The 23,452-nt window shown below is 42.2% G+C and overlaps 2 protein-coding genes across 2 annotated transcripts; one reads left to right on the forward strand and one right to left on the reverse strand.

Moving 5' to 3' along the window:
• Positions 1 to 153: 153 nt before the first annotated feature.
• LOC105022376 (WASP actin nucleation promoting factor) lies at positions 154 to 9,091 on the forward strand. Its single transcript, XM_010890696.3, has 11 exons — positions 154 to 384; positions 1,366 to 1,506; positions 1,705 to 1,791; positions 1,933 to 2,035; positions 2,770 to 2,805; positions 2,980 to 3,012; positions 5,325 to 5,520; positions 6,130 to 6,305; positions 6,491 to 7,005; positions 8,447 to 8,555; positions 8,673 to 9,091. Exons 1-11 carry the CDS (start codon positions 277 to 279, stop codon positions 8,729 to 8,731), a joined length of 1,563 nt encoding a protein of 520 aa, XP_010888998.2. The 5' UTR covers positions 154 to 276; the 3' UTR covers positions 8,732 to 9,091.
• Positions 8,888 to 22,330, reverse strand: LOC105022375 (semaphorin-3F). The gene is made up of 19 exons (XM_020051980.2): positions 22,105 to 22,330; positions 21,937 to 21,972; positions 20,707 to 20,821; positions 15,936 to 16,096; positions 15,142 to 15,204; positions 14,538 to 14,657; positions 14,285 to 14,378; positions 14,066 to 14,185; positions 13,745 to 13,890; positions 13,487 to 13,601; positions 13,322 to 13,391; positions 12,997 to 13,141; positions 12,557 to 12,779; positions 12,361 to 12,449; positions 12,205 to 12,246; positions 11,968 to 12,125; positions 11,768 to 11,835; positions 11,516 to 11,643; positions 8,888 to 10,367 (listed from the first exon to the last, which is right to left on the reverse strand). The coding sequence occupies exons 3-19, from the start codon at positions 20,807 to 20,809 to the stop codon at positions 9,903 to 9,905; spliced, it is 2,310 nt and encodes a 769-aa protein (XP_019907539.2). The 5' UTR covers positions 20,810 to 20,821; positions 21,937 to 21,972; positions 22,105 to 22,330; the 3' UTR covers positions 8,888 to 9,902.
• Between the last annotated feature and the right edge of the window lie 1,122 nt (positions 22,331 to 23,452).

Consider the following 23,452-nt stretch of genomic DNA (forward strand, 5'->3'; position numbering starts at 1 on the left):
AACACTGATAATCCTGACTTCATAGTCAGACACTGCAATAGAAGCAACACCACTCAACAGTGATCAGCATTATGAGTGAGAGAACGGGGAAAGAACTGTGGTTGTCCGTTTCCTGCCCTGACTCTTAGTGTGCAAATAGCACATTGTAGAAGGCAGAAGAGAAACCGCCTACACCATCTCCACTTGTCATTTTAACAGAACGTGTTTGAGGAAGAAGACACGCACGTTCGCGCTTGACTCCATTTCGGACTTATGTGTACATTCTGAGAGGGAACTATGAGTCGGGGATCAAAGTCTAGAGGAGTTCAGGAGAACTGTCCCAGCTCTCTGCTGAGCCTACAGGAAAATGAGAGGTTGGAGGATCTGCTGGGAAGGAGGTGTGCTGTAAGTCCTTCCTTGAAATCAGGGAGGTGGGGGGTGATAGATATGTCGGCAAGGACACCGGTCGGTTGGTGTTTGGATGTTAGGTGTGCTTGTAGGGCACTAGGGGACATTTGGCATTGAGGATTCATTCTGGATGTACACTGTGTTTGGTATATTGGAAAATGTCTTGGGATTGTTAAGGGTGGCTGCTGGGGGGGGGGGGGGGTGGGGGGGGGGGGTGGTAAGACATCTCAATGTGAAATATCCACCCTAAAAAAACAGGTTATTCTGCCAAATGTATTATACATTTTTTGGTGGTCAGATTTCCTATCTCATTATTGTTTCGGTTTTATATATTTGACTGTCTGATCCCGTCTGTTTGGGGCTCTTTTTTATTTAGTGACATGGCCATTGCATTTAATGTAATCTGCATGTTTGGTAGCTTCAAAAGTAATGGCTATTAGAAATACAATCAAATAACTTAACAATTCTCTTGTACACCAAGAGACTTAGCCAATTACAATAAAGCAAACCGGAGTGACAGGAAATGCTGGTGTAAACCACTTCCTCTGGTGATAGAATTTGAGGCAGCTGTTGAAGTCAGTCAAACATGAATTTACTGAATGCTTTCTTTTGACACAACAACTTCCTGTTTTTTTTTGTCGTCGGCCTTCAGCGGCACAGTAGCTGACTGCTAACACTAGGCCTACCACAGAATAATGTCAGGACATTAATGAGACTGTTCTTTGATGTGCAACGTTTCAAACCACGATAAAGTACTTCACTTAAATTATAGATGTCAGACAAATCCTGTTGGACAGGTAGAGACGACTTGATTATTGGAATCCCTTCTGATTATTGTGATGTGTGTTCTAAATCTAAAACACACAGATAGAGTAAGAAAAATAATATACATTTAACCAGTAGGAGCCTACATATAAATGTATGTTGTGTGTGTGTGTGTGTGTGTGTGTGTATGTGTGTATGTGTGAATGTGTGCAGTCCCTGGCAACTACAGTGGCACAACTTTACATGGCTCTGCCACATAGTCCGACGTGCTGGAGTCTGCAGCACACTGGAGTGGCCTGCTTTGTCAAGGATAATCCACGTCGCTCCTACTTCATCCGCATCTTTGATCTCAAGGTAGCAGGAACTTACTTTAAACTGTTTGTCCTAGAAAATTGTCATTCCACCCGCAGGTATTCCAAAGTGATGTACAATAACTCGGTGTAGATATGGAATTTTGTTGATCGCAGTTGCAAGGTTTATCATGAGCTGAGGACCCCGAAGATATGAAGAAGTGTCGGTCTTTCAGTTATATTAAAAGTTGCTTTCTCTCAGAAAGGACAGATGATCTGGGAACAGGAGCTCTATAACCAAATGTTCTACCACTGCCCTCGGCCGTTCTTCCATACATTTGCTGCAGATGTAAGCACATATCTTCTCCTACATTAAGCCCTGAAAACACTCATCATGGTGGATTGACTGGGAATTAAAACATGAGTGATGTACTTGACTGTACATTTCTTTCTTGAGCCTATCCGAATGTTTTCTTCCAATCCAAACCAGGACTGCCAGGTTGGGCTGAACTTCGCAAACGACCAAGAGGCTGAATACTTCCTCAGTGTGGTGGATGAGAAGATCGCCCAGAGAAACCAGAGGAATCAGCAAGGTTATTACCCTTTGTGTGTTTCAATCCAAGACAGGACACCGTGTTAAGTGTTGTTGTTGGTGGTATCTGTAGGATTGATGCTGTGTATTATGGAACTGTGTGATCCATGGCACTTTTTTACATGTAGGTTTTAATCATGTATAAGATGTTGTTATCCAGAGTTACTTATAAGTAGTGCATTATTTTATCAGTGCATTATTTTATGACACATTTGTGATTGAGAAAATATTTTTTAAACCTCCCACTATGGACTGGATGTGTAAAATATTCATTTTATGTGTATAATCTAGAAGTACATTCCCTATCATACCAAGTTAGTCATTGAATTCTCCATTTAAATGGAAAAATGGTTTTGAAGACATATGGCACAAATCGGCAAATACATGACATAGTGTACACCTTTTGGGGACCCTTTTTTGACTCAACAGTCCCACTGGTAACACCAACTGCTAGAAACTACATCTTCAAAATAGCTTGGAGGGAAAACCCTGCAACTCAGTGTCAAGTACACCTTACGCAACGAAGAAGCTATTAGCAAAGTCTGTGTTAGATTTAAGAGAAGAAATAAGTAATACAAATCCAAATACATATCCTTAATTTACATTACAAACTATAATCTGATACTGGAAAACATAACAAATAAGGTGCTTTTTCAAAGGTAAGGTTGTAGTACAAAAGAGAGATATTCTCCTAACTGTCTTCCTTCCTGTTCCCTCCTATCTTGTCTCTCATAGTGTCAGAGAAGAAACAGCGCCCCCTGCCTTCCAATGGTAAGCCGTTTTCAAGGGCACAGATTAAACCTAATCCTGAACTAAAAATAATAAGAGATCTGCATTAAGCGTCCTTTTTGGTCCTTGACAAGGTTTAATAACCATCTGCAAAATTCCCCCTGAATGTCTTATATAAGTAACAGAATTTTCAAATTCTGTTTATTTCACTTGCAGACAGGGGGGGACTACCTCCACTTCCTGGTAAAAGTGAGTATACCTTTTTTTGGCAGATCAAAAAACTAACTTGGGAGGGTCCTGTCATTCATTAGAATTGGAAACAGAAGAAACTCATACACCTTCTGTAAAGCATGGTGGCAGTAGAATTATGGTTTGGGGCTGCTTTGTTACTAGATGATTCTTAAGTAGAAAGTAATTCAAAATCCACAAGCAAAGTTACAACAGAATGGTTAAAAAGGAAGAAATAGAGAGCTATGTAATAGCTGAGTCAAGGCCCAAATCTCCATCCTATCAAAATACTGTGGGGGGACTTGAAGGGGGCTGTGTATGCAAGAAACCCCTCACACATGTTACAGTGAAAGCAAAACTGTAAAAAAGAGTGGACAAAAAAAAACTCCCAGCTGATGTAAGAGATTTATTTGAAGTTCTTTCAGCCACACCAAAAAGTGTGCCACACTAGTAAATAAAGCTAGGAGTATATTCACTTTTTCTAGGAAATCCATTTTGTGTGTAATTTTTTATATCTTTATCAATGAATATAGTGGGAATTGACCTGGGGTTGTACGCATGACTGTATGTTACTTAAGTATACTCAGGTTTAATTAAATGAAACTATTATATTTTCAAAGTCATAGAAAACAAACTTGGTGAGTGGAGGTGACAACTTCCGATAGAGAAATAAACCATTTGGGTACTACAATGTATTTTTTTGTAACAACTGTGTTGATAGCGTGGGAGCAAGCAAGCAAGTATATTTATACAACACAATTCATACATAGAAGCAATTAAAATAAAAATAAAAAGTAGAATAAAAACAATAAAATATCATAAAAATAAAACATAGAATAAATTAGATTCCATAGCAGATTCCAGGAGGAAGCTATAAAAGCTGTAAGGCTAACAGTGTGGTTAAGTTTAAGTGCTCAATCATAGAGAAGAGTTTTTTTAACCTGGATTTAAAAATGTGTAGGTTTAGGCCACATCTAAGATCATCTGGTAGTTTATTCCAGTTGTGTGCAGCATAACCGCTAAACGCAGCTTCGCCATGTTTAGTTTGAACTCTGGGCTCTACTAACTGACATCTAAGAGCCCTGCTCAGTTCATATTCTTCAAACATATCAAAAATGTATTTGGGGCCTACACCATTCAGTGGTTCATAGACTAAAAACGGCACTTTAAAATTATATTCTGTAACTGACTGGAAGCCAGTGCAAAGATATAAGAACTGGAGTGATGTGCTCTATTCTCTTGGTTCTGGTTAACATTCTAGCAGCAGCATTCTTAATGAGCTGCAGTTGTTTTACAGTCTTTTTGGGGAGTCCAGTTAAGAGGCCATTACAGTAATCAACCCTACAGGAGAGATAAAAGCATGGATGAGCTTCTCTTGGTTTTTTTGGGACACCAAGTCCTTGATTCTGGCTGTATTTTTATGATGATAGAATGCTGCTTTGGAGACTGCTTTGATATGAATGTTGAACATGAGATCTGAGTCTATCAGAACACCAAGATTACATGCTTTTTCAATGGCTGCTCCAAGACTTTGGAATGCACTTCCACAATTCTTCTCTAAATCTGTTGCCATCTTCATCCACCACCTCAAGTCTCCTCAAGCCCATCCTCAAGCCCATCCCTAGCCCCTGCCCTTGGTTGTTTGAACCTCCCCCCATTTTGTTAGCTACCGTTTGTCTCATTGCTCTTTCTGTAGTTGTTTGTTATGTATGTATTGTAAATGTATGTATTGTAAAGCTTTGGGTCTTTGAAAAGAGCTATATAAATATAATGTATTATTATTATAATACTTGGTCCCTGGTTTTTAGGGCCTGAGAATCCAGCTCTTTACTAATACTAGTTCTCTCATTTTTGTTGCCAAACACAATCATCTTTGTTTTATCTTGGTTTAATTGCAGAGAATTTCTGTTCATCCAGGTATTTATGTGCTCTATACAGTGACACAGTGAGTCTATTGACCTGTTGACATACGGTTTGAGAGCCATATATATTTGAGTATCATCTGCATAGCTGTGGTAGTTCATGTAGTTCTGTAGAATTTGGCCCAGATGTAGCATATAGAGATTGAACAGAAGAGACATGTTCAAACCCCGGCATGGTGGGTAGAGTCCATAGAAATGATGTTGTTGACATGAAAACAGTTTTTGCCTGTTTTTTTTGTGTTGTTGTGATAATCTTCTGAGCCCACTCAGGCTGTTGTCGACAACTGAATGTCTGATTACAAATAAGGAGACAGTTCTGTAGTTGCCATCAAAGCCATCTACCCCTCTGTCCTGGTGTACTTAGCATTGAGAGGCATACCCCATGACATCTTAACCTCTACTGTAATCCAGGACCCGGCAGTCCACCTTCGCCCTCCATGGCCACCATAGACATCATGAACCCAGACATTCAAGCCTCACGCTACCGTTCCGTCGCACCCGTGCCTGCCCCTGCCTTTGTCAGCAAGGGGAAGAAGGACAAGAAAAAGGACAAGAAGAAGAGCAGTAAAATCTCCAAAGCAGATATTGGAGCTCCCAGTGGGTTCAAGTGAGTGGGTTCAACCTGCCATTAGACTTCATTAAATAGCATCTAGTCAGGTAGACCTTGTTGGTTTATTTCACACTTTCTCTGGTACTTTTTATGGTCTGTGTTTCTCCCTCTCCTTCATGTGTATATTCCACTCCCTTTCCTTCATGTATATATTCCACTCCCTTTCCTTCATGTATATATTCCACTCCCTCTCCTTCATGTATATATTCCACTCCCTCTCCTTCATGTATATATTCCACTCCCTCTCCTTCATGTGTATATTCCACTACTTCTCCTTCATGTGTATATTCCACTCCCTCTCCTTCATGTATATATTCTACTTCCTCTCCTTCATGTATATATTCCACTCCCTCTCCTTCATGTATATATTCCACTCCCTCTCCTTCATGTGTATATTCCACTCCCTCTCCTTCATGTGTATATTCCACTACTTCTCCTTCATGTGTATATTCCACTCCCTCTCCTTCAAGTATATATTCCACTCCCTCTCTTTCATGTATATATTCCACTCCCTCTCCTTCAAGTATATATTCCACTCCCTCTCCTTCATGTGTATATTCCACTCCAACTCCTTCATGTCTGTCTTTCATTCCCTCTCCTCCTCAGACATGTGAGTCACGTGGGTTGGGATCCCAACAACCTGGACCCAGACCTAAAGAAGCTGCTGTCCTGCGCTGGGATCAGTGAGGCTGACCTGAACGATGAGTCGACCTCCCAACTAATCCAACAGGTCATCGAGGATTCAGGTGGCATGGAGGCTGTCAAGATGGCCATGAACAGTGGTGCGTCATCAAGCATCACCATGCCTTTCAACCTACACAGATGCGTGTTACTGTAAACGTGATACTGTAAACGTGTTATAACTGTAAATGATTTATAACTGCACGTGTGTTGTAACTGGAAATTAATTATAACTGTTAATGTGTTTTTCTAATCCGTGACTTTTTTTTTATCCCATGGCCTATAGAATCAGGCTTTCCCCCAGGTCGGTCGGGTCCTCTCCCCCCTGTACCCAGCAGTTGTTCCTTCCCTCCTGCCCCACCTCCTTCACGGGGGGGTCGCTCTGGCCCCCTACCCCCTCTCCCAGGACAGTCAGGACGAGGTCCGCCTCCCTCCCAGTCCTCTCCTTCACGTGGAGCCCTGCCACCCCCACCCCCCACTGGTGGCCGGTGTGGACCACCACCACCTCCACCATCCATGTCACATGCCTCTCCTCCGCCTCCTCCTCCCCCTGGCCCTGGCCACCAGCGCTCCATGCCTGCTCCTCCTCCCCCTGTTCCATCCACACCCAGCAGAGGAGGCCCAGCTCCGCCACCTCCTCCTCCTCCCCCGCCGCCATCAGCCCCAAGCTGCGGAGCTTTCCCACCTTCACCCCCGTGTAAAGGCCCTCCGCCACCTGCTCCTGGACCTACAGAAGGTGCTGAAGGAGGCGGAAGAGGAGCTCTGCTTGACCAGATCCGCCTGGGAAGGAAACTTAAGAATGTAAACTTAACTTTATTGTTCATTCATGCATTCTCTTTGCCAGTGTTGTGAGAAAAAGGGAATTTCAGTAGACTTTCGAAATTGATTGTACTTTAAATGGAATTGTCTCCATCACTACTGAATGATCAATACCATCCTTATTTAATATATCTTTAGAATTTCTATATTTTTAGACAACAAAAAAATATCATTGTTATTGAAAGATTTTTGGTTGTTGAAAGAATTTTTTTTGGTTGAAAGAGCAGTGGGCCAGACTCAAATGTTTCAGCAGTATATGTGCACCAGAGGTAGAGGCCCAGACCTCTGGACCACCTCAGGTCACACAACTCTGACATTAATGCACGATTAAAATCTACATGCAATGTTCCTGTGTTAGCAAGGTCTTATGCTGCTATGCTATTGTGCTGGAGGATTGGGTCAGTTCTCCTTCCCCACTAAGTTCTCCTTCTCCACTATAAATCGTTGCTGATATGAGGAATGCATTTTCTGAATTTTCCCAGTCTCCTCCTGTTTTAAACTTTAGGCGGACATGAGGTCCTGATCCACACCTGGTTTGGAGGGCCAGTTGCTGTACCTGTCCTTGTCCATCTGGTCATACTTCTGACCTAATCTAAATTTAAATAGACTCTGGATTTAGCCCACATGCATTTATTTATTATTCCAATTGGACTCTTAATATATCACCCAGCACAGCCAGAAGAGGACTGGTCACCCCTCCCCTTGCTCCTTGGGGTTTAAGGCCAGGTATTTCTGTAAAAGCAGTTTGTGACAACTGCTGTTGTAAAAAGGGCTTTATAAATACATTTTATTGACTGATTGATAGATAGCATAGACATCATTTACAGCAAACAACGCACATGTCAGCTCAATCAGAAATGGCTTTCAACAGAAACTGGTCTCCTTTTCACCTCAGTTAACACCTTCCTTTACTTAAGGGAAGCCACATCCCAGTAAAGGGAACAGGGAATTCATGACAAAGCACAAGTGGTGGTGGGGGCTTTCCTTTGTTTTCCATTGATCCTCTGTTGTTTCATAAGCAAATGGGATGATGACATCACCAATTCCCATTAAACCAACTCAGTTTCCGTTTCAAGTTTACTCCATGGTCTCAAAATGTATTTTCCTACCCTTTAGTGTCTATACTGATCTGTATTTATAATTTAGATATCACTGTTAAACGGGCAATGTTTTAAAGCTCTGAATAGATCCCTGAAAGTTAAGTGTGGTGACAGAGCACCCCAGAAGTTTGAGAATCTGGCCATGCTTAATAATCTCTGAGCCAGCAAGGTAATACATTTTTTGTTTTTCTGTATAGACAGGTAGCCCTAAATGCTCTCAGGGAATTGTGGAAAATGAGAAGGAAAAATAGGAGTAACAATAGGTGTATATACATGATCGGGTAGTTTACATGATCAATGATCCTTTGACCTTTGCGTCCCAGGTCACAGACAGTCCGGAGCCACCTCCGCCTGCCCAGTCAGAACCAGGGGGCATAGTAGGAGCTCTGAGAATGGCAATGGATAAGCGGAGTAAAGTCATCCACTCCTCAGGTAAATATCCTTATCTCTCATTCATTCATTTATTATACTCCATCAAAACATTTTTGAATTTAAACCAAATACATTGTGGGTAGAATCTCAAACTACAAACATTACTTTCTTGTTTAGATGAAGGAGAAGAAGACGGAGGGGATGAAGATGAAGATGACGATGAATGGGATGACTGATAAGTGCATTCTGTACTGTATTATTTACCACGGACTCCAGATTTGTGTTGGTCACTGGAAGGTGACATGTTGCACATTGAAAATGTATACCTGCCGATTGCTACAAACAAGGTTTGCGTGAAAGACCCAAATTTGAAAGAAACAACCTGACTGGGAAAGGCTTAATGGGATGACGTTTATATTTGTCATTTGAACATTTCCAGTGTAGGACTGTGCTATGTACAACATGTGACAGTATGTTGCTGGTCAATATCGTGTCCAGAGATGGTCAGGACTTATTCATACAGTACTGTTGCTACCCATTCCCATTAAAAGTTACAATTTGACATTTGCTGGAATGTAGTATAAAAACAAATATAATACAAAGACTATGCACCCTAATGATTTTGTAGCTTATTACTCTACATGTTGATATTGTATATTTTGTGCAAAGATCCCTCATTTATGTCTCAATACATCTCCATCAAAGTGCGTAATTAAAAGAATACTGTATCACTAACCCTCCTCAAAAATAGGTCCAAAAGGTGTTCGAAAGAGAACATGAGAGTCACCACAATTACAATATAACACATGGTATTAGTTGCCAAATACATACATGAACATCACACCATACAATTAACACTTTGTGGAAAACAAAATGTAACGCCATCCAAACTGAATAAAGCGTGCAAAGCTGAATGTATCAAGCCCCATGGTAGAGAAGACAGATACGCTGGGTGGGAATGAAGAGCAAATGGGTGGGAATGGGGTTGAGGTCCCTGGGGGGCCAAATGGAAGTCAGACAGATAGGGCTCTGCATGCGGGTCCCCCTAGATATTGGCAGACAGGGTTCTGCACAGGGTTGCACACCAGTCCTGTGTACACTTGTCCACGTTTGTGGGATAATGTAGTTATGCCACTGGGAATGAATAGGGAATGGAGTACCCGGTCCTTCTCCACCATTAAGGGCTTCTGGACTAACGTATTTCTCATTGAAATTATAATTACTATACATTAATAAACCATGAATCTATTATGATCATATGATATATACACATCAATATATTACATTTCTATACTCAGATACTGGATTGTGTCAGGGTTGGTATCATGTCATTCACTGTACAAACATGGATCTATAGTCTACCATATGGAGTGTTCTGACTGGCTTGTGTTGTAGAGGTCCAGTCCACTATCCGCCTTGGGTCTCCTGGCTGTCTGTGTGTCTCCTGCTGGTACGTTTGGGCTGATGCTCCTCCTGCTCCTGGCTTTCTGTGTGCCTCCTGGAGGTGTGTTTGGGCGTCTGCTGCTTGAGCCCCAGCTGCTCCCAGTAAGACTGACAGTACTGGTGGATCAGCCTGATCTCTGGCTGGGACGGGGTGTCTGTGAGAGGAGGGGTTAGGGGGTTCCTCTGGAGCCGGGCGTCATGTTGTCCACCCCACCCGTTGGGAGGGCTGTTGGAGGTCAGGGATTCATCGTCAGGGGCAGTGAGGGCCAACACAATGTCTCGGTCCAGGATTCGCAGAGCAACACGGGCCACGGTGTGTTTGAAGTTGTTCTCCGTGGCCAGGCAGTGGTATAGACCGCCGTCCGATTGGGCGAGAGATTTCAGAAGGATTCCGTGGGGCGTCTTCAGATACTCTCTGTCCCGGTTAAGCTGAAGATTAGGGGGAGAGACAGTGTTAAGGAAATAAGGGGACAGGTTATATGTTTGACCCTGGTTCCCTGAGAGAGGATTTTGTAGTCAAACACTCTACATTAAGGTGCTTAGAGGGTCAGAGAACGGGGCCACTGTCGACTAGACAATCGCCCACCAACACAACCACTAGAGATAATGGCCAAGCCCTTGGGAGTCCCTCCCCATTTCTGGTTTATGGGTAAACGAAGGCTTCCGCACATGGGCCACACTCAAAGTCTGGAACCCCATTTCCTGTGAGCAGGGACAGCTCCATAATTCCTGACCACTGCCCCGCTAATAATTATTTTAACAAGGTGTTGTGGACAGGTCTGGGTGAGTGTTACCCAAGCTGAGGCAAACCAGGCATAATCGTAAATCTTACTCCTTAATAGAGTAAAGCAGCATTCCACGGGACATAGTCTGCCACACGGACCAAGCATTTGTGATGAAACACACAGTGATAAAGGGACATTAAAGGGGAATAAAGACAAACATGTGCAATTTGTCTAAGTTCTTAAATAGTTTGAAGTGTTTGTTGGACTGTTTCTCTATTCAGGCAACTCTCTAATTTCAGGAGAGCTGAGATGAGCTAGTGCCACAGTGGCATCATCTGGTTACATTGCTCTATATTGCGCTTACTATGTTTTGGTTATATTTTAGGCATTTTATGCTTTATTGGACAGGAAAGCAGTGAAAGATAGAGGAGAGTTCTTGCTGAGAGAGCAGTAGGTCGGACCCAAACACACACCACACCAGAACATGTGTCCCTTAGGCTGGGGCTTAGAACACTGAACAAACGGAGGCCACAACTGGGCATTTTTCAAAGCAGGATTTAATTAACTTTTCTGTGAATTGGGATATTTGACTCCAAAGCGCATTGGTGTCTTGCCGTACGAAGCACGGAAATAGAGCATGGTGTTTCAAAAGGGTCTGTTGCTCTACGAAGGTTCTACCATTGTTACATGTTGATATGCAACATCCAGAATCATGAATGTTTATGCCAGGAATAACACTGGCTGACCTTGAAAATCCACAGGAACCACTTCACAGATTTGTGTTCAGTAAATCAAACAAGGATATCCCCTTTCTTTAAGGCCAGAACTAGAAACCCGTATTTTCCTCCTTACCACTTTCCTCCTCCCTTCCCTCTGATAGAGCCACTTGACTGTGGCCTGGGGGGAGCGAGGCTGACACTCCAGGAACGTACTGCTCCCCTCTACCCCGAACTGGACTGTCTCCCTCAGACGCTTCTCCACTGAAAGAGGGGAGAGGGGAGGATGGGGGTTATAGAGCTGGAGTTCTTCGCCCACATTTGAATGATGGCTTGAATAATGTAATTCTCAATAGTCGTAAAATACAAAAAAGTGTAATGCCTTAACCTTTGGCGTTGAAGCCTCTGCACTGTCGAAGTGGGTCCCCATGTTTAACGTCCTGCCGTCTGCTCCTCCTGGTCATGAGAGGAAGCAGAGTGCGTCAAACACCTCCCAAGTGTACAGAATTGAACTCAGTCGTTCACACACTCACAGTGAATAATAGTTCTGAGGCATTATGCAGCATTTTGTGGGTGGTGTGTGCAGACCTTTTTGTGGCAGGGGTGAACGCGGAGCAGTTCTCCCCATCCCAGGCGCAGTAAGGGTCCCGTGCCAGACAGCAGTCAGAGCAGGCTCTACCGTAAACCCCACAGCGATGCAGAGACACCTGGGTTAGCCCCGCCTCTGACGACACATACAGCTGTTGCTGTGGTGACAGAATGAAAGCAAGGTCAGTACCAAAAAGTATTTTTCCTGCTGATTGAAAATCAGAAAATTCAGCTTACCCTTTTGGACGATATCTTCATTGTTTTGACAGCAGCACGTGTCTGTGGTACATGAGGGTCAACAAACGATGAACATTGAATGACCATTTCATTTACTAAAATAATGTGTGGATAAAAGTATCAGCCAACAATTTATGGATATAAATATCTGAATACCCTGAAAACCTCCACTTCCTCCAGTGTGAGCTCCTCCATGGTGTCCTTGTCTTTTGGTAAAACAATCACCTTTTGCACGGTGCCACGATCTGGAACAACAGAGCGGTCAAACTGGGACAAAAGACAACATGTGAAATCATAAAATGCACTAAAGTCCTTCAGCCAGCCAGATTCCATGGGATGGAGAGCCAGTCACCTGTGCCCAAGAAGAGCACCTCGTAGCGGGCATCAACCGCATCCACCTGGTCCACCACCAGGGCTGTGAAGCGGTAGTCCACTCCGGTCCTCACCACCAGGGGGCGGCGATGGACAGGGTACACAGAGTGGTACATAAGGGGGTGCGCTCGCATGAAGTTCACAGCCTCGTCTGAAAAGTCCTTTGAGGTGCGAATGCCCGGGGTGAATGTTCCTCCTGGACACTGCAGTTACAGTAACAGAGAGAGAGAGAGAGAGAGAGAGAGAGAGAGAAAGAGAGAGAGAAAGACAGGTGAGAGACAGAGAGAGTGAGACAGAGAGTAAATAAGAGACTAAGAGAGAAAGTAATGAATTGCGTGTTTGTCGAGAGGATGCAGCCACTCAATGCGTGTGTGTGTGTATTGTGTGTCTGGTTGTAGTGAATAAGAGGCCTCAACCTACTGTGCCAGGCCGAGGGTAGGGAATCTTGCCAGTGTATGCTGTCCACTGGTAGTTGTGGCCATGTTTGTGGGAGAAGGGTCCATTGAAGACATTGCGAATGTCAGCCATGTAGTACACACAGACCGCTGAGCCCTTGAACACAGAGCTGGAAGAGGAGGAGCAGGGGAGAGAGAACGAGGACAGTGGTAAGGCGGAGAGAGGTAACGCTACGGTTGCGAGATGAAAGAGCAAAACCACCAAGCAGCAAGAGAAGGAAGGCCCATCGAGAGAAGGGATTCATTGAAAAGGTTGAGCGTAGAAGACGGCGTGAGACAAGCGACCTCACCCAGCTGTTGTGAATAAAGCATAGACCACAGGGTCGCGTTCGTCTTGTTTGGGCTGGATGAAAACATCCCCTGGAAGGACGGCAGAACAAAGACAAATCACTTTTCTTGCAGATGAGAGACGCAGCCTCATTGAATATATAATGTTTTGTGACAATCTATCTCACTCAGTTCATCGAATAAGGTCTCCACCCCGTCCTCTCCGATCACAGAGCAGACTAGGCGGGCTTTCAGGAAGGTGGTCCATCTGTTCACCAGGGACTTCTGACCGCCCTCGTCATTCTGGGAAGACGGACGAGAAGGACAGGATGTGACGCAAGGGAAGGAAGTTGCAGAGGGAGCGTATCACGATGTAACACATATCCCCGTCCTTGACTGTCATTCAGACTATATTTAACCGTATGTAAGGGTGTGTGAACTCTCACCAGGCACACTCGTCCCACTCTGGCCAGGACACTGGGGCTCGCCCCTCCCCCCGCATCCAGACTCTTCTCACGGAAGAAGAAGTAGAGCTTGTCATCATTCCTCTCTGCACTGTCTGGGATCTGCTGGATCTGAATGAACACAGGCTCTGGGACAGAAGAAGACAGAGAGAGAGAGAGAAATATATACAATTGTTATCAAAATGAATTAGCAGACGTTTCTTTCCATATCCACATCTGGGTCAATAAGCATTAAATAATAATGGGGCTACTTTCAGAATCAACCCTGCCTTGGTGGCGTCGTTCTTAGGTACCGCAACTGACCATTGAGCCACCTGGAGTCATACTGCTCCGTCCTGACTGGGGTTCTGCCCCCCATTGTCCTGAAGAGGGCTGCGTCTGTGCCCATAAAGTCTACATGGACTCCTGCATACAAATTCCCATCTGCGGGGAAAAGAGGAGGAGGAGACAGAAGAGAGGTCAGGAAACAGAGAATTAGGAACATTTGTTTTTAGGCCGTCCAGTAAGTGAGGTAAATCTTACTGATTAGAGCAGCAATGTTCTCCTGGGAAGGGTCGTAGGAACATTTTCCCTTCCCTGATTCCATGAATCCAGGAACCAGCCTGAAAACATAGTCCTAGAAAAACAGAGACCAGGTGAGCATTGTAGATAAGTTGTATAGTGAAAAAGAGCCCAAGTCTAAGCCTAGAACAGTTCCACCCATTTAAGACATCAGATCTGCTGGGCAGAAAGATACAGGACAGGCAAAAGCTTTTGGGGCGATGAAACATCTCACCTCTGCCTTCCAGCCTCTGTTGATGAAGGTGCAGATCGGCTGGTAGGCTCCAGTCCCACAGGTGTACAGGTGGGTACGGTTCCATGGCTCTATCATACGCACAAAGTTTGCACACTCCCCCTGGTGTACACACACGGGAATGTCATCAAATGTAGTTCAGTGAAAACACTTTTGCGCACTCCCCCTGGTGTACACATACAGGAATGTCGTCAAATGTAGTTCAGTGAAAACACTTTTGCACACTCCCCCTGGTGTACACATACGGGAATGTCGTCAAATGTAGTTCAGTGAAAACACTTTTGCACACTCCCCCTGGTGTACACATACGGGAATGTCGTCAAATGTAGTTCAGTGAAAACACTTTTGCACACTCCCCCTGGTGTACACATACGGGAATGTCGTCAAATGTAGTTCAGTGAAAACACTTTTGCACACTCCCCCTGGTGTACACATACGGGAATGTCGTCAAATGTAGTTCAGTGAAGAAAAAAAAACACAGCTATCTGTTCATTTCTCTTAACTAGACCCATGAAAGTGGGCCAATGTTAGTTGATCCTGTCATGGGAGGGGCCAGGGGTCTTCCCCAAAGACAAGTTATCCTCACCTGTCCTCCTTTTCCTGTCATCCGACACTCCCCTTTTCTCTTGTCAGAGGCTGGCCAATGGATCTGTCAGGGAAAGACCCCAAAGATGAAAATGATAACACACAAAATGTAACATTGGATCTCTTTACTGCCTTATTAAACTACCACACACAACAACCACACTACTAAACTACCAGATTAAACAACGGGCGACAACAACCACATTAAACTCCCACATTAAACTACCACCTTCAACGACCACATTAAAACAACCACATTAAATCACCAAACACAACAACCACACTAAACTATCACAAACTACCACCTTCAATTACCACATTAAATGACCACATTAAACTACCACACACAATTACCATATTAAACTGACATTGTTAAACTACCACCTTCAACGACCACATTAAAACAACCACATTAAATCACCATACACAACAACCACACTAAACTATCACAAACTACCACCTTCAATTACCACATTAAATGACCACATTAAACTACCACACACAATTACCATATTAAACTGACATTGTTAAACTACCACCTTCAACGACCACATTAAAACAACCACATTAAATCACCATACACAACAACCACACTAAACTATCACAAACTACCACCTTCAATTACCACATTGAATGATCACATTAACAATCACAATAAACTACCACATACCTCTACCCCACATAACTAGCACATTAAACTCTCACATTAAACTGTTACAAAGCTTGGCATGCACAGGTCAAAAACCCTTCCAGGTTTATCCATTAGAAGCGACATGCGGTTATGTGTGTTATTACAATGAGCGGCTCCTTGTTGACGTTGTGCATGTCCAGGGCCACCAGGTACTCCCTGCTGCCCAGGTACAGCCTGCCCTGGTCCTGGTCCATCAGCAGGATGCGGTAGTCACTGGTGTTGAACGAGAAGGAGAAGGGCCGGGCCGCTCTGGTGTCCAACAATTCTGGAGAAAACCAGACATGCATGAACACACACACAGTACACACCGTACAAGCGCATGAGAATGGTAAAATGTTAACATCCAATAGGTGGTGGTATGAGGTCTTTCTGCGTGTTGCCTCAAATCTGTCCCTCTAGTCATGAATTTCCCTTCAGGACTACAGGGGCTTTATTTTTAAGAGAAAATATGTGAATGACTAAATTTAACTTGAATGTTTTTAAGAGGCTTTTAAGAATTCAATATTTCATGCGTTCCAAGCCACTGATTGAGTTGGTGACATTGAAATGAATGTAGCGTGCCACTGAGGACACACTGTCTCTAAAGACACACGGTCAGATGAACTCTGAGTAAATCCCTTAAACCAGTATATGTTCAGAGTGACTTTTACACCCGTTCAGTCAGACTACAGACGTCATGTCTCTCCATCAGGTCCTCATAATGACTGTTTTTACGGTTGCTGCCCTCTTGGCTGAGTCTCCCTTGTAAAATAAGTATCTAGGTCTTAATGGCACATCCTGCATAAATAGAGGTTAACTAAAATGGGTCGATGTAGAATAGCTTTTAAACTTGCAATGATGTTGCTTTCAAAACACAGATGTGTAATCTCTACAAAATCACTGAGTTTGACCATGTGGCACATATCAGAGATTCCCTTTGGCATGAAGGTATGTGAACAAACACCAGGATAAAGTACACGTGGGCTGTTTCAGACTGGCCAGAATAAGGACATATGTGTTTACATCAAAGTCCTCGGTCTTCTTCCTTTGGGGGGACTGTTTGTCTAAATACTGTTAACAGGAAGCAGTCAATGTGCTGCTAAAATAAGCTGCGCATTCGGATCTGAACCTAGCTGACACGGGATTGGGTCTTAGACTTGGGGCAAGGTCCGGTTCTTCTCCTCTGAGGTAAACACAGGATAAGAAACCTCTCTGGAAAACCTCTGGCGATCTACCCACTAAGGCAAAATTGACTCAAAACACAGGCTGAAACTAGCACCACGCCCCAGGCCTCAACACCGTGCTTGGCTGCTTCCATCTTTTCAGTCATAAAAAATTTAAATTGGCACTACAACAAACACTTATGTATGTTTCATCAAAATTCATTTGATTCAAGTAAACCAGGTCTAGTCATGAAAGACCTGAGATAAATGTTCAAATCACATCATTTTCAAAGTATCGGCTTTAATCCATTCAGAAGGCAACCTTTAATCTATATCTCAATAACCTATTTCTGACAACTGTAGGTCACAGGAATAACTTTTTCTTAGTCCCAGTTCTGACACAGTTCCCATTCAGGCAGGAAACATGAAGGGTATTGATCATGTAGAATCACCTGGATCCAGTGAGTCTCTAGCGGTCCTGTTGTCCCACTCACTCTGCCCCAGTCTCTAAATCACACCCATGAGAGAGAATCACACGCACCCCTCTGCCCCCCCCCCCCCCCCAAAAACACCCTCCTCCACAGACGCCTAACGGAACAAAGAGCCCCTGTCGCAAACAATGAACAATCAATCTTTGGAATGGCAAAAAAACAAGAAAAGAAATAGCAGGGGTACAAATCCCACTTTTCTGCATATTTCCGGGATATTAGTGGAAGTGGATGAGGTCCTATTTGACTGACTACTGTATCAGGGAGATCTTTACACAATTAAATGATATTGGTTGCATTCAATGTGAAATCAACAGCACTATGTGAGTGATGATACCTCCAGCATGCATCTGGATCTGGTATAATCATGTTGTTTCAACACCAGTAACAGACATACCCCTATTATTAGTCACAATTTACACAATTAGTGTTGGGGCTCAATGCTTGTGATGAACACTGCAACCAACTAATCTTATACTTGAATGCAAACACAAATGCATTGTTAATCTGGGCCTACATTCACAAAGTGTCTCAGAGTGAGAGAGCTGATCTAGGATCAGGTGCCCCGTGTTGCTTATATAAAAAGCAAAACTGATCCTTGGCACTTGACACCAAATTAGTCTTCATTGGTGTAGGTTTTTACCAGCAAACTCCACTGAGAGGCCAGTCATGCCTTAGACACCTTTAACTGTGTTATAATAGATACAATAATGAATGTAAATACCTTTTTGTCTTTCTTGTACATTAATGTACAGCTAACACAAGAAAATCTGCATGGTCAGCTATAGCATAATAAAATACTACACAAAAAAGTGATCAATGTGACCAACAGTCCATTGTCTTAGGACAGATTTGCCATTCTGTTGGTAGGAGACTGAAATTGCTACTAACATCTATCATCTATATTTTAGTCATCTAGCAGATGCTATTATCCAGATTTAAAGAAATTACAGTATAAATTAAGGTTAAGTACCATGGTTACAGGGACAATAACAGATTTTTAAAATTCTTGTCAGTCCAGGGATTCATAATAGCAAGATTTTGTTCCTGGCCGTTCTAACCTCTCAGCTGCTTGCTGCATACTGTTGTGGTATACCTGAACATTAATAAAACTTGTTGTGGTATACCTGAACATTAATAGAACCAGTTGTGGTATACCTGAACATTAATAGAACCAGTTGTGGTATAGCTGAACAGGAATAAAACTTGTTGTGGTATACCTGAACATTAATAAAACTTGTTGTGGTATCCCTGAACATGAATAAAATGTATTGTGGTATACCTGAACATTAATAAAACTTGTTGTGGTATAGCTGAACAGGAATAAAACTTGTTGTGGTATCCCTGAACATGAATAAAACGTATTGTGGTATACCTGAACATTAATAAAACTTGTTGTGGTATACCTGAACATTAATAAAACTTGTTGTGGTATAGCTGAACAGGAATAAAACGTATTGTGGTATACCTGAACAGGAATAAAACTTGAAATCTATGTGACATTTCCCACACCTGAATTATGCAGTTAATACTTAATTACAGGTAAAATATTCCAAAGGAATTACAGTCACCGATCTGTGTGTATGTCTGTGCGTGTGTGTGTGTGTGTATGTGCATGTGTATGTGTGTGTGTCTGTGTGTGTGTTTGTGTGTGTGCAAGGAGTGACGACAGCACAGGGGTTAGTACTGTAGTCTTTCAGCATTATTTTGATCAAAGGCTTCAAGTATTTGGAATCCAATACTATACAATTACAGCTAATGACGGCTCTTGGAGGAGGCAACGTGGGAACAGAAATGACCAACACAAGGCTTGAGCTTGTCTTCACCTAGCTCCGTGTCACAGATCAAATGATGGATTTTCCAGCAACTTAAATGCTTTCTTGAATAATTACCATGAATATATAATTAACACTATAAAAAAAATCTACATGAGAGCCTGGGCGTTGGCTCAATTGTTATGAAGGGCAACATCCACCTTTTGTTTTCATTCATGAACTACTTACATGTAAGCCGGATATAAGCTTTTTACATATAAAAGAGGAAACAAACTGTGTGTACCAATCGCTGGTGAGTTTTGGTGCCTTTAAACGTCAGCTAAAAGTGAAAATGGCAGATTTTCTTCCTACATGTCAACACAGACTACAGCACAATTTAAGGAGAAAGAAAAGTTATGGCCCCTTTTTCAAATGAGTTATGCAGACGTGATGATTGTACACATCTTCACACCCGAGAGTCATTGCAGAAGCAACTTATGTAAGGTTTTCATAAGACTGAGGAAGGTTTTCCTAAATGTCTTTCGTTGGCTTTATTCCGTTTGCATTTATTTCGATTTTATTCATCTACTTAGTACCTGCCGGAGATTAGTATACCCAGAACTGTGCTGTCAGCAAAATTCTTAAAAATTCAAAGGGACTAATTACTGGCCTGTATGACAAAGTAAAAAGAAGGAAGCCTGAGTTAAATAAGCCCTCCAAATCATCCATTTTGCTTAAAACAAGGCAGTTAAGCATTACTGCATCACCTCACATTAACATTCACTTTCTGACTTAACTACAGGTTTTGATCAAATCCAATCCAACACCACACAGAGTGCGAGACAATTACATGTATTTTATGCCAAAAGCAAATCAAAATATCTTTCCAGGAAGAGTCTTCCTGACTGGTCCAGTCACCGTCCTGACTTGAAGTTTGCTTTAAAATTTCAGACAAGATCTAAATATTGCTGTCCATCATTAATTATTCCTACCTAAATTATCTGAGCTTGAGTCATTTTGCCCCCAAAAATGTAAGAACATTACTCAAAAGGATTCACAGTTGTAATGGCTGCCAAAGCCAATTGCATCAAGAATTTAGTCTGGTGTGTGAAGACATAGACAACAAAGATGTTTTTGTTTTAATTTAGTAAATAGGAAAATGTTCTACAGCTGTCCTCATCTTTGGAAATATGAAGTAGGTTTGCGTAAATCTGTTGGAAATTGTTTTAATCAAATACCTTTCATGATTTCATTTTAGGGCAGCTCAATTTCAAGAAGGTTCTAGGGGTGTGTAGACTTGGCCACCCACATTAGGTGTCTGCCTGGCTGCACATGTCTGGCTGTTTTTCACAAGACCTTCTGAAATCTGGAGTTGACTGAAATCCTATGGGCCTAAAAGGTAATAACGGAACCAAGTGGGCCTGGAAGCCCTCCCAGTGGACAGATGAGCAGTGCCTGTGTGTCTGGGTGTGTTCTGGTCCGGTAGCTCACCTTTGAAGGACAGACGTACCCTGGGAGCAGACTGTTGGAGTCCTGAGGTGCAAATACACACACCCAACAGGAGGAGTAAGGTCTGAGTTGCTTTCTCGGCCATAGCAGAAATAGGCTGGAAAGAAGACAGGTCTACGTTACATCATTACAAAGAGCCAATTTCTTCTGAAACAGTCACTGAACTTTTCTCGGACACTGGTCTAGTGTATGTGTATAAAAGACAGTATGAAAAACAGAGAGAAAGGAAAGAGGAGGAATAAAGAGAGACAGCGCTCTTTGTCATTGTGTGATGTGAGCTTGTGTGTGTCTGAGCTAGGGCCTAGGAGACATACTGTATAGAATACGTAGTCCTGTTCGTGCTACAAAGTCGTTTTTGGGCCTATAGTACCAGAACTGTAGCCTCATGCATGATTCAAAAAACGACATGGCAGAGGAAACAGTTGGACATCTGACGGTTGGGGTGTTGGTAGGTAAGTGTTACTTTTACGTAAGCATTCATTATGTAGTATCTGCACTTTGCTGAAGAGGATCTTTTATAAATTATGAATACTAAAAGCTGTCCATAACGTCCATTAAATTGTCTCCCCAAAGGTGTAGTTATCAGATATACGCCCTGAAATGCTCTTATTTTTCTTATAAAGTACACCACAGAGTATTCCTACATCTGCTACAAATAACCTTTTTTTTTTTTACAAAAGGGAGTTAATTATACAGAAAGTTATTTAAAGCACTTCATAGAAATGCATAAATAGAACTTTATAGACTGTAAATTCATCAACTATTTTCCCACTGACTACTGGAATTTGTGCCCAGCCATAAATATCAGGCTGTGGTTTATAAGCACTTATTCTAACATTATAAACCTAACATTATTTTTGTTATGTTCCATTTTCTGCCAAGACATTTTATTTAAGGTTGAATGTGTCCCGAGAACAGACTATTTTAAAACGTGTTATTTTGTTAATATCTTAATGTTGTACATGTCTAACGAGAAAACTAATGAACAGTTGACTGTGCAATAATTATTTTCTTGACCATGACGATCACTGGCTTTAGATAACATCGCGTTTACCTGTGAACTCACACATCAAAACACAGTGCGTTGACCCCCTCACCAGATGTAGGTTAACCTCTCTCTTGGTAATTACGTTGTTCTCTCAGCACACTGACTAAACAAATAAACAATTACTTGTGATGACTGTCTAGATAAAACTTGTTAACGTAGCTTACCTTTTGTTTGCTTTTTCAGCCCGCTGGTATTATGTCCTATAACAGAACAGAAAGATTATAAAATATTGTCGCTACATTCCTTTGGCGTCTCCGTCCACAATGAGAGGTATAAACTCAACTCCTAATCGAAAATCCGTTTAAAAAGGTATTAAATGCTTAAACGTTTACTCAGTTATAAGTCTAGTGCAAGAGTTTCCAGCGTCCAGTTTCCAGCGTCACACGAATAATATCCAGACAACACCAGAAAAAAGTGAAATCCGATCAAGAATTATAGAATGATCACGTCGAGCACAAGTCGTATTCCCATATCCCCAACCTCCTAAAAACTGGGTGAATAGGTGAGTATGTCCTCTCCTCTTGAGGGTGCTTTGGGTCTGTGACTTCAGGTGTTTGGAGGGCTGTCCCCTTCTCCTCCCCCTTCACTCCCTCCTGCTGCTCCCACCCCCCTACTCCTGTCACCATTATAGTACTAGGGTAAAGCTCATGTCGTCCCACCTTTTTAACCCACTTGGTGCTGGTAGAGGGAAAGTCTGACCTCAGAGATTTTTAGACTTAAGTAAACAGGGTAATAAACTAGAATTCTAAATGAGAAAAATACATTTAAAATGCTATAATGTTATGAACTTTGATATATAAAAAATTAAAATGCAATTTCAGGCTATTATTTCCATTTATTTCAATTATTATTTTTTCTTCAGATATCCTCATCTGTTCAACTATAGTGGCTTTCAAAGGTATTTCAAAGGTAACACACATTGTATTTAGTGTGTTCCAAATTAAAATCTGTAGTTTTTGCCACGTGAAAGTCTACAAATTCTTCGAAATTAATTAAATATACAAAACAGAAAATAATTGATTGAACCCCTTTAGTCAATATTTGGTTGACGAACCTTTCGCATAAAGTTCTGCCATTACTTTATTTGGGTAAGTCTCTTTCAGCTTAGCACATCTGGACACAGCAATCTTTGCCAATTCTTTGCTAAAGCTCAGTCAAGTTTGAATAAGAGCTTTCGTGAACAACTCTTTCCACATATTCTCAATTGGATTGAGGTCCGGGCTTTGACATTGATCTTTTTGTTTTTAACATACTCCAGTGTGGCTTTGGCTGTATGTTTGTGGTCATTGTCCTGCTGGAAGAATCTTCTCCCAAATCCCAGGTCTCTGGCAGACTTAAGTTTTCTTCCAGAATTCCTTTGTACTTTCTGCATTAAATGTGTCCTCTATCTTCACAAGCTTTCCTGGCCCTGATACAGAGAAACATCCCCATAGGATGATGCTGCCACCACCATGGTTCACAGTAAGGATGGGGTTTCAGAATTATGTGTTGTATTTGGCTTGCGTGAAGGAGGTGAATACTTAGCAATCATTTAATTTAAAACAATTTGCTGATGACATTTTTCACTTAGTGGCAAAATTGCAAATTAATTTGATTTAATGTTGTAACAAAATAAAATGTGAAAACATCCGTTCATTCTTTTGAGATCCACTGTATGTTATGGTGTTCTATACCTTAGTT

The sequence above is a fragment of the Esox lucius genome, chromosome 12, assembly GCF_011004845.1.
Source record: "Esox lucius isolate fEsoLuc1 chromosome 12, fEsoLuc1.pri, whole genome shotgun sequence".
Lineage (NCBI taxonomy): Eukaryota > Metazoa > Chordata > Actinopteri > Esociformes > Esocidae > Esox > Esox lucius.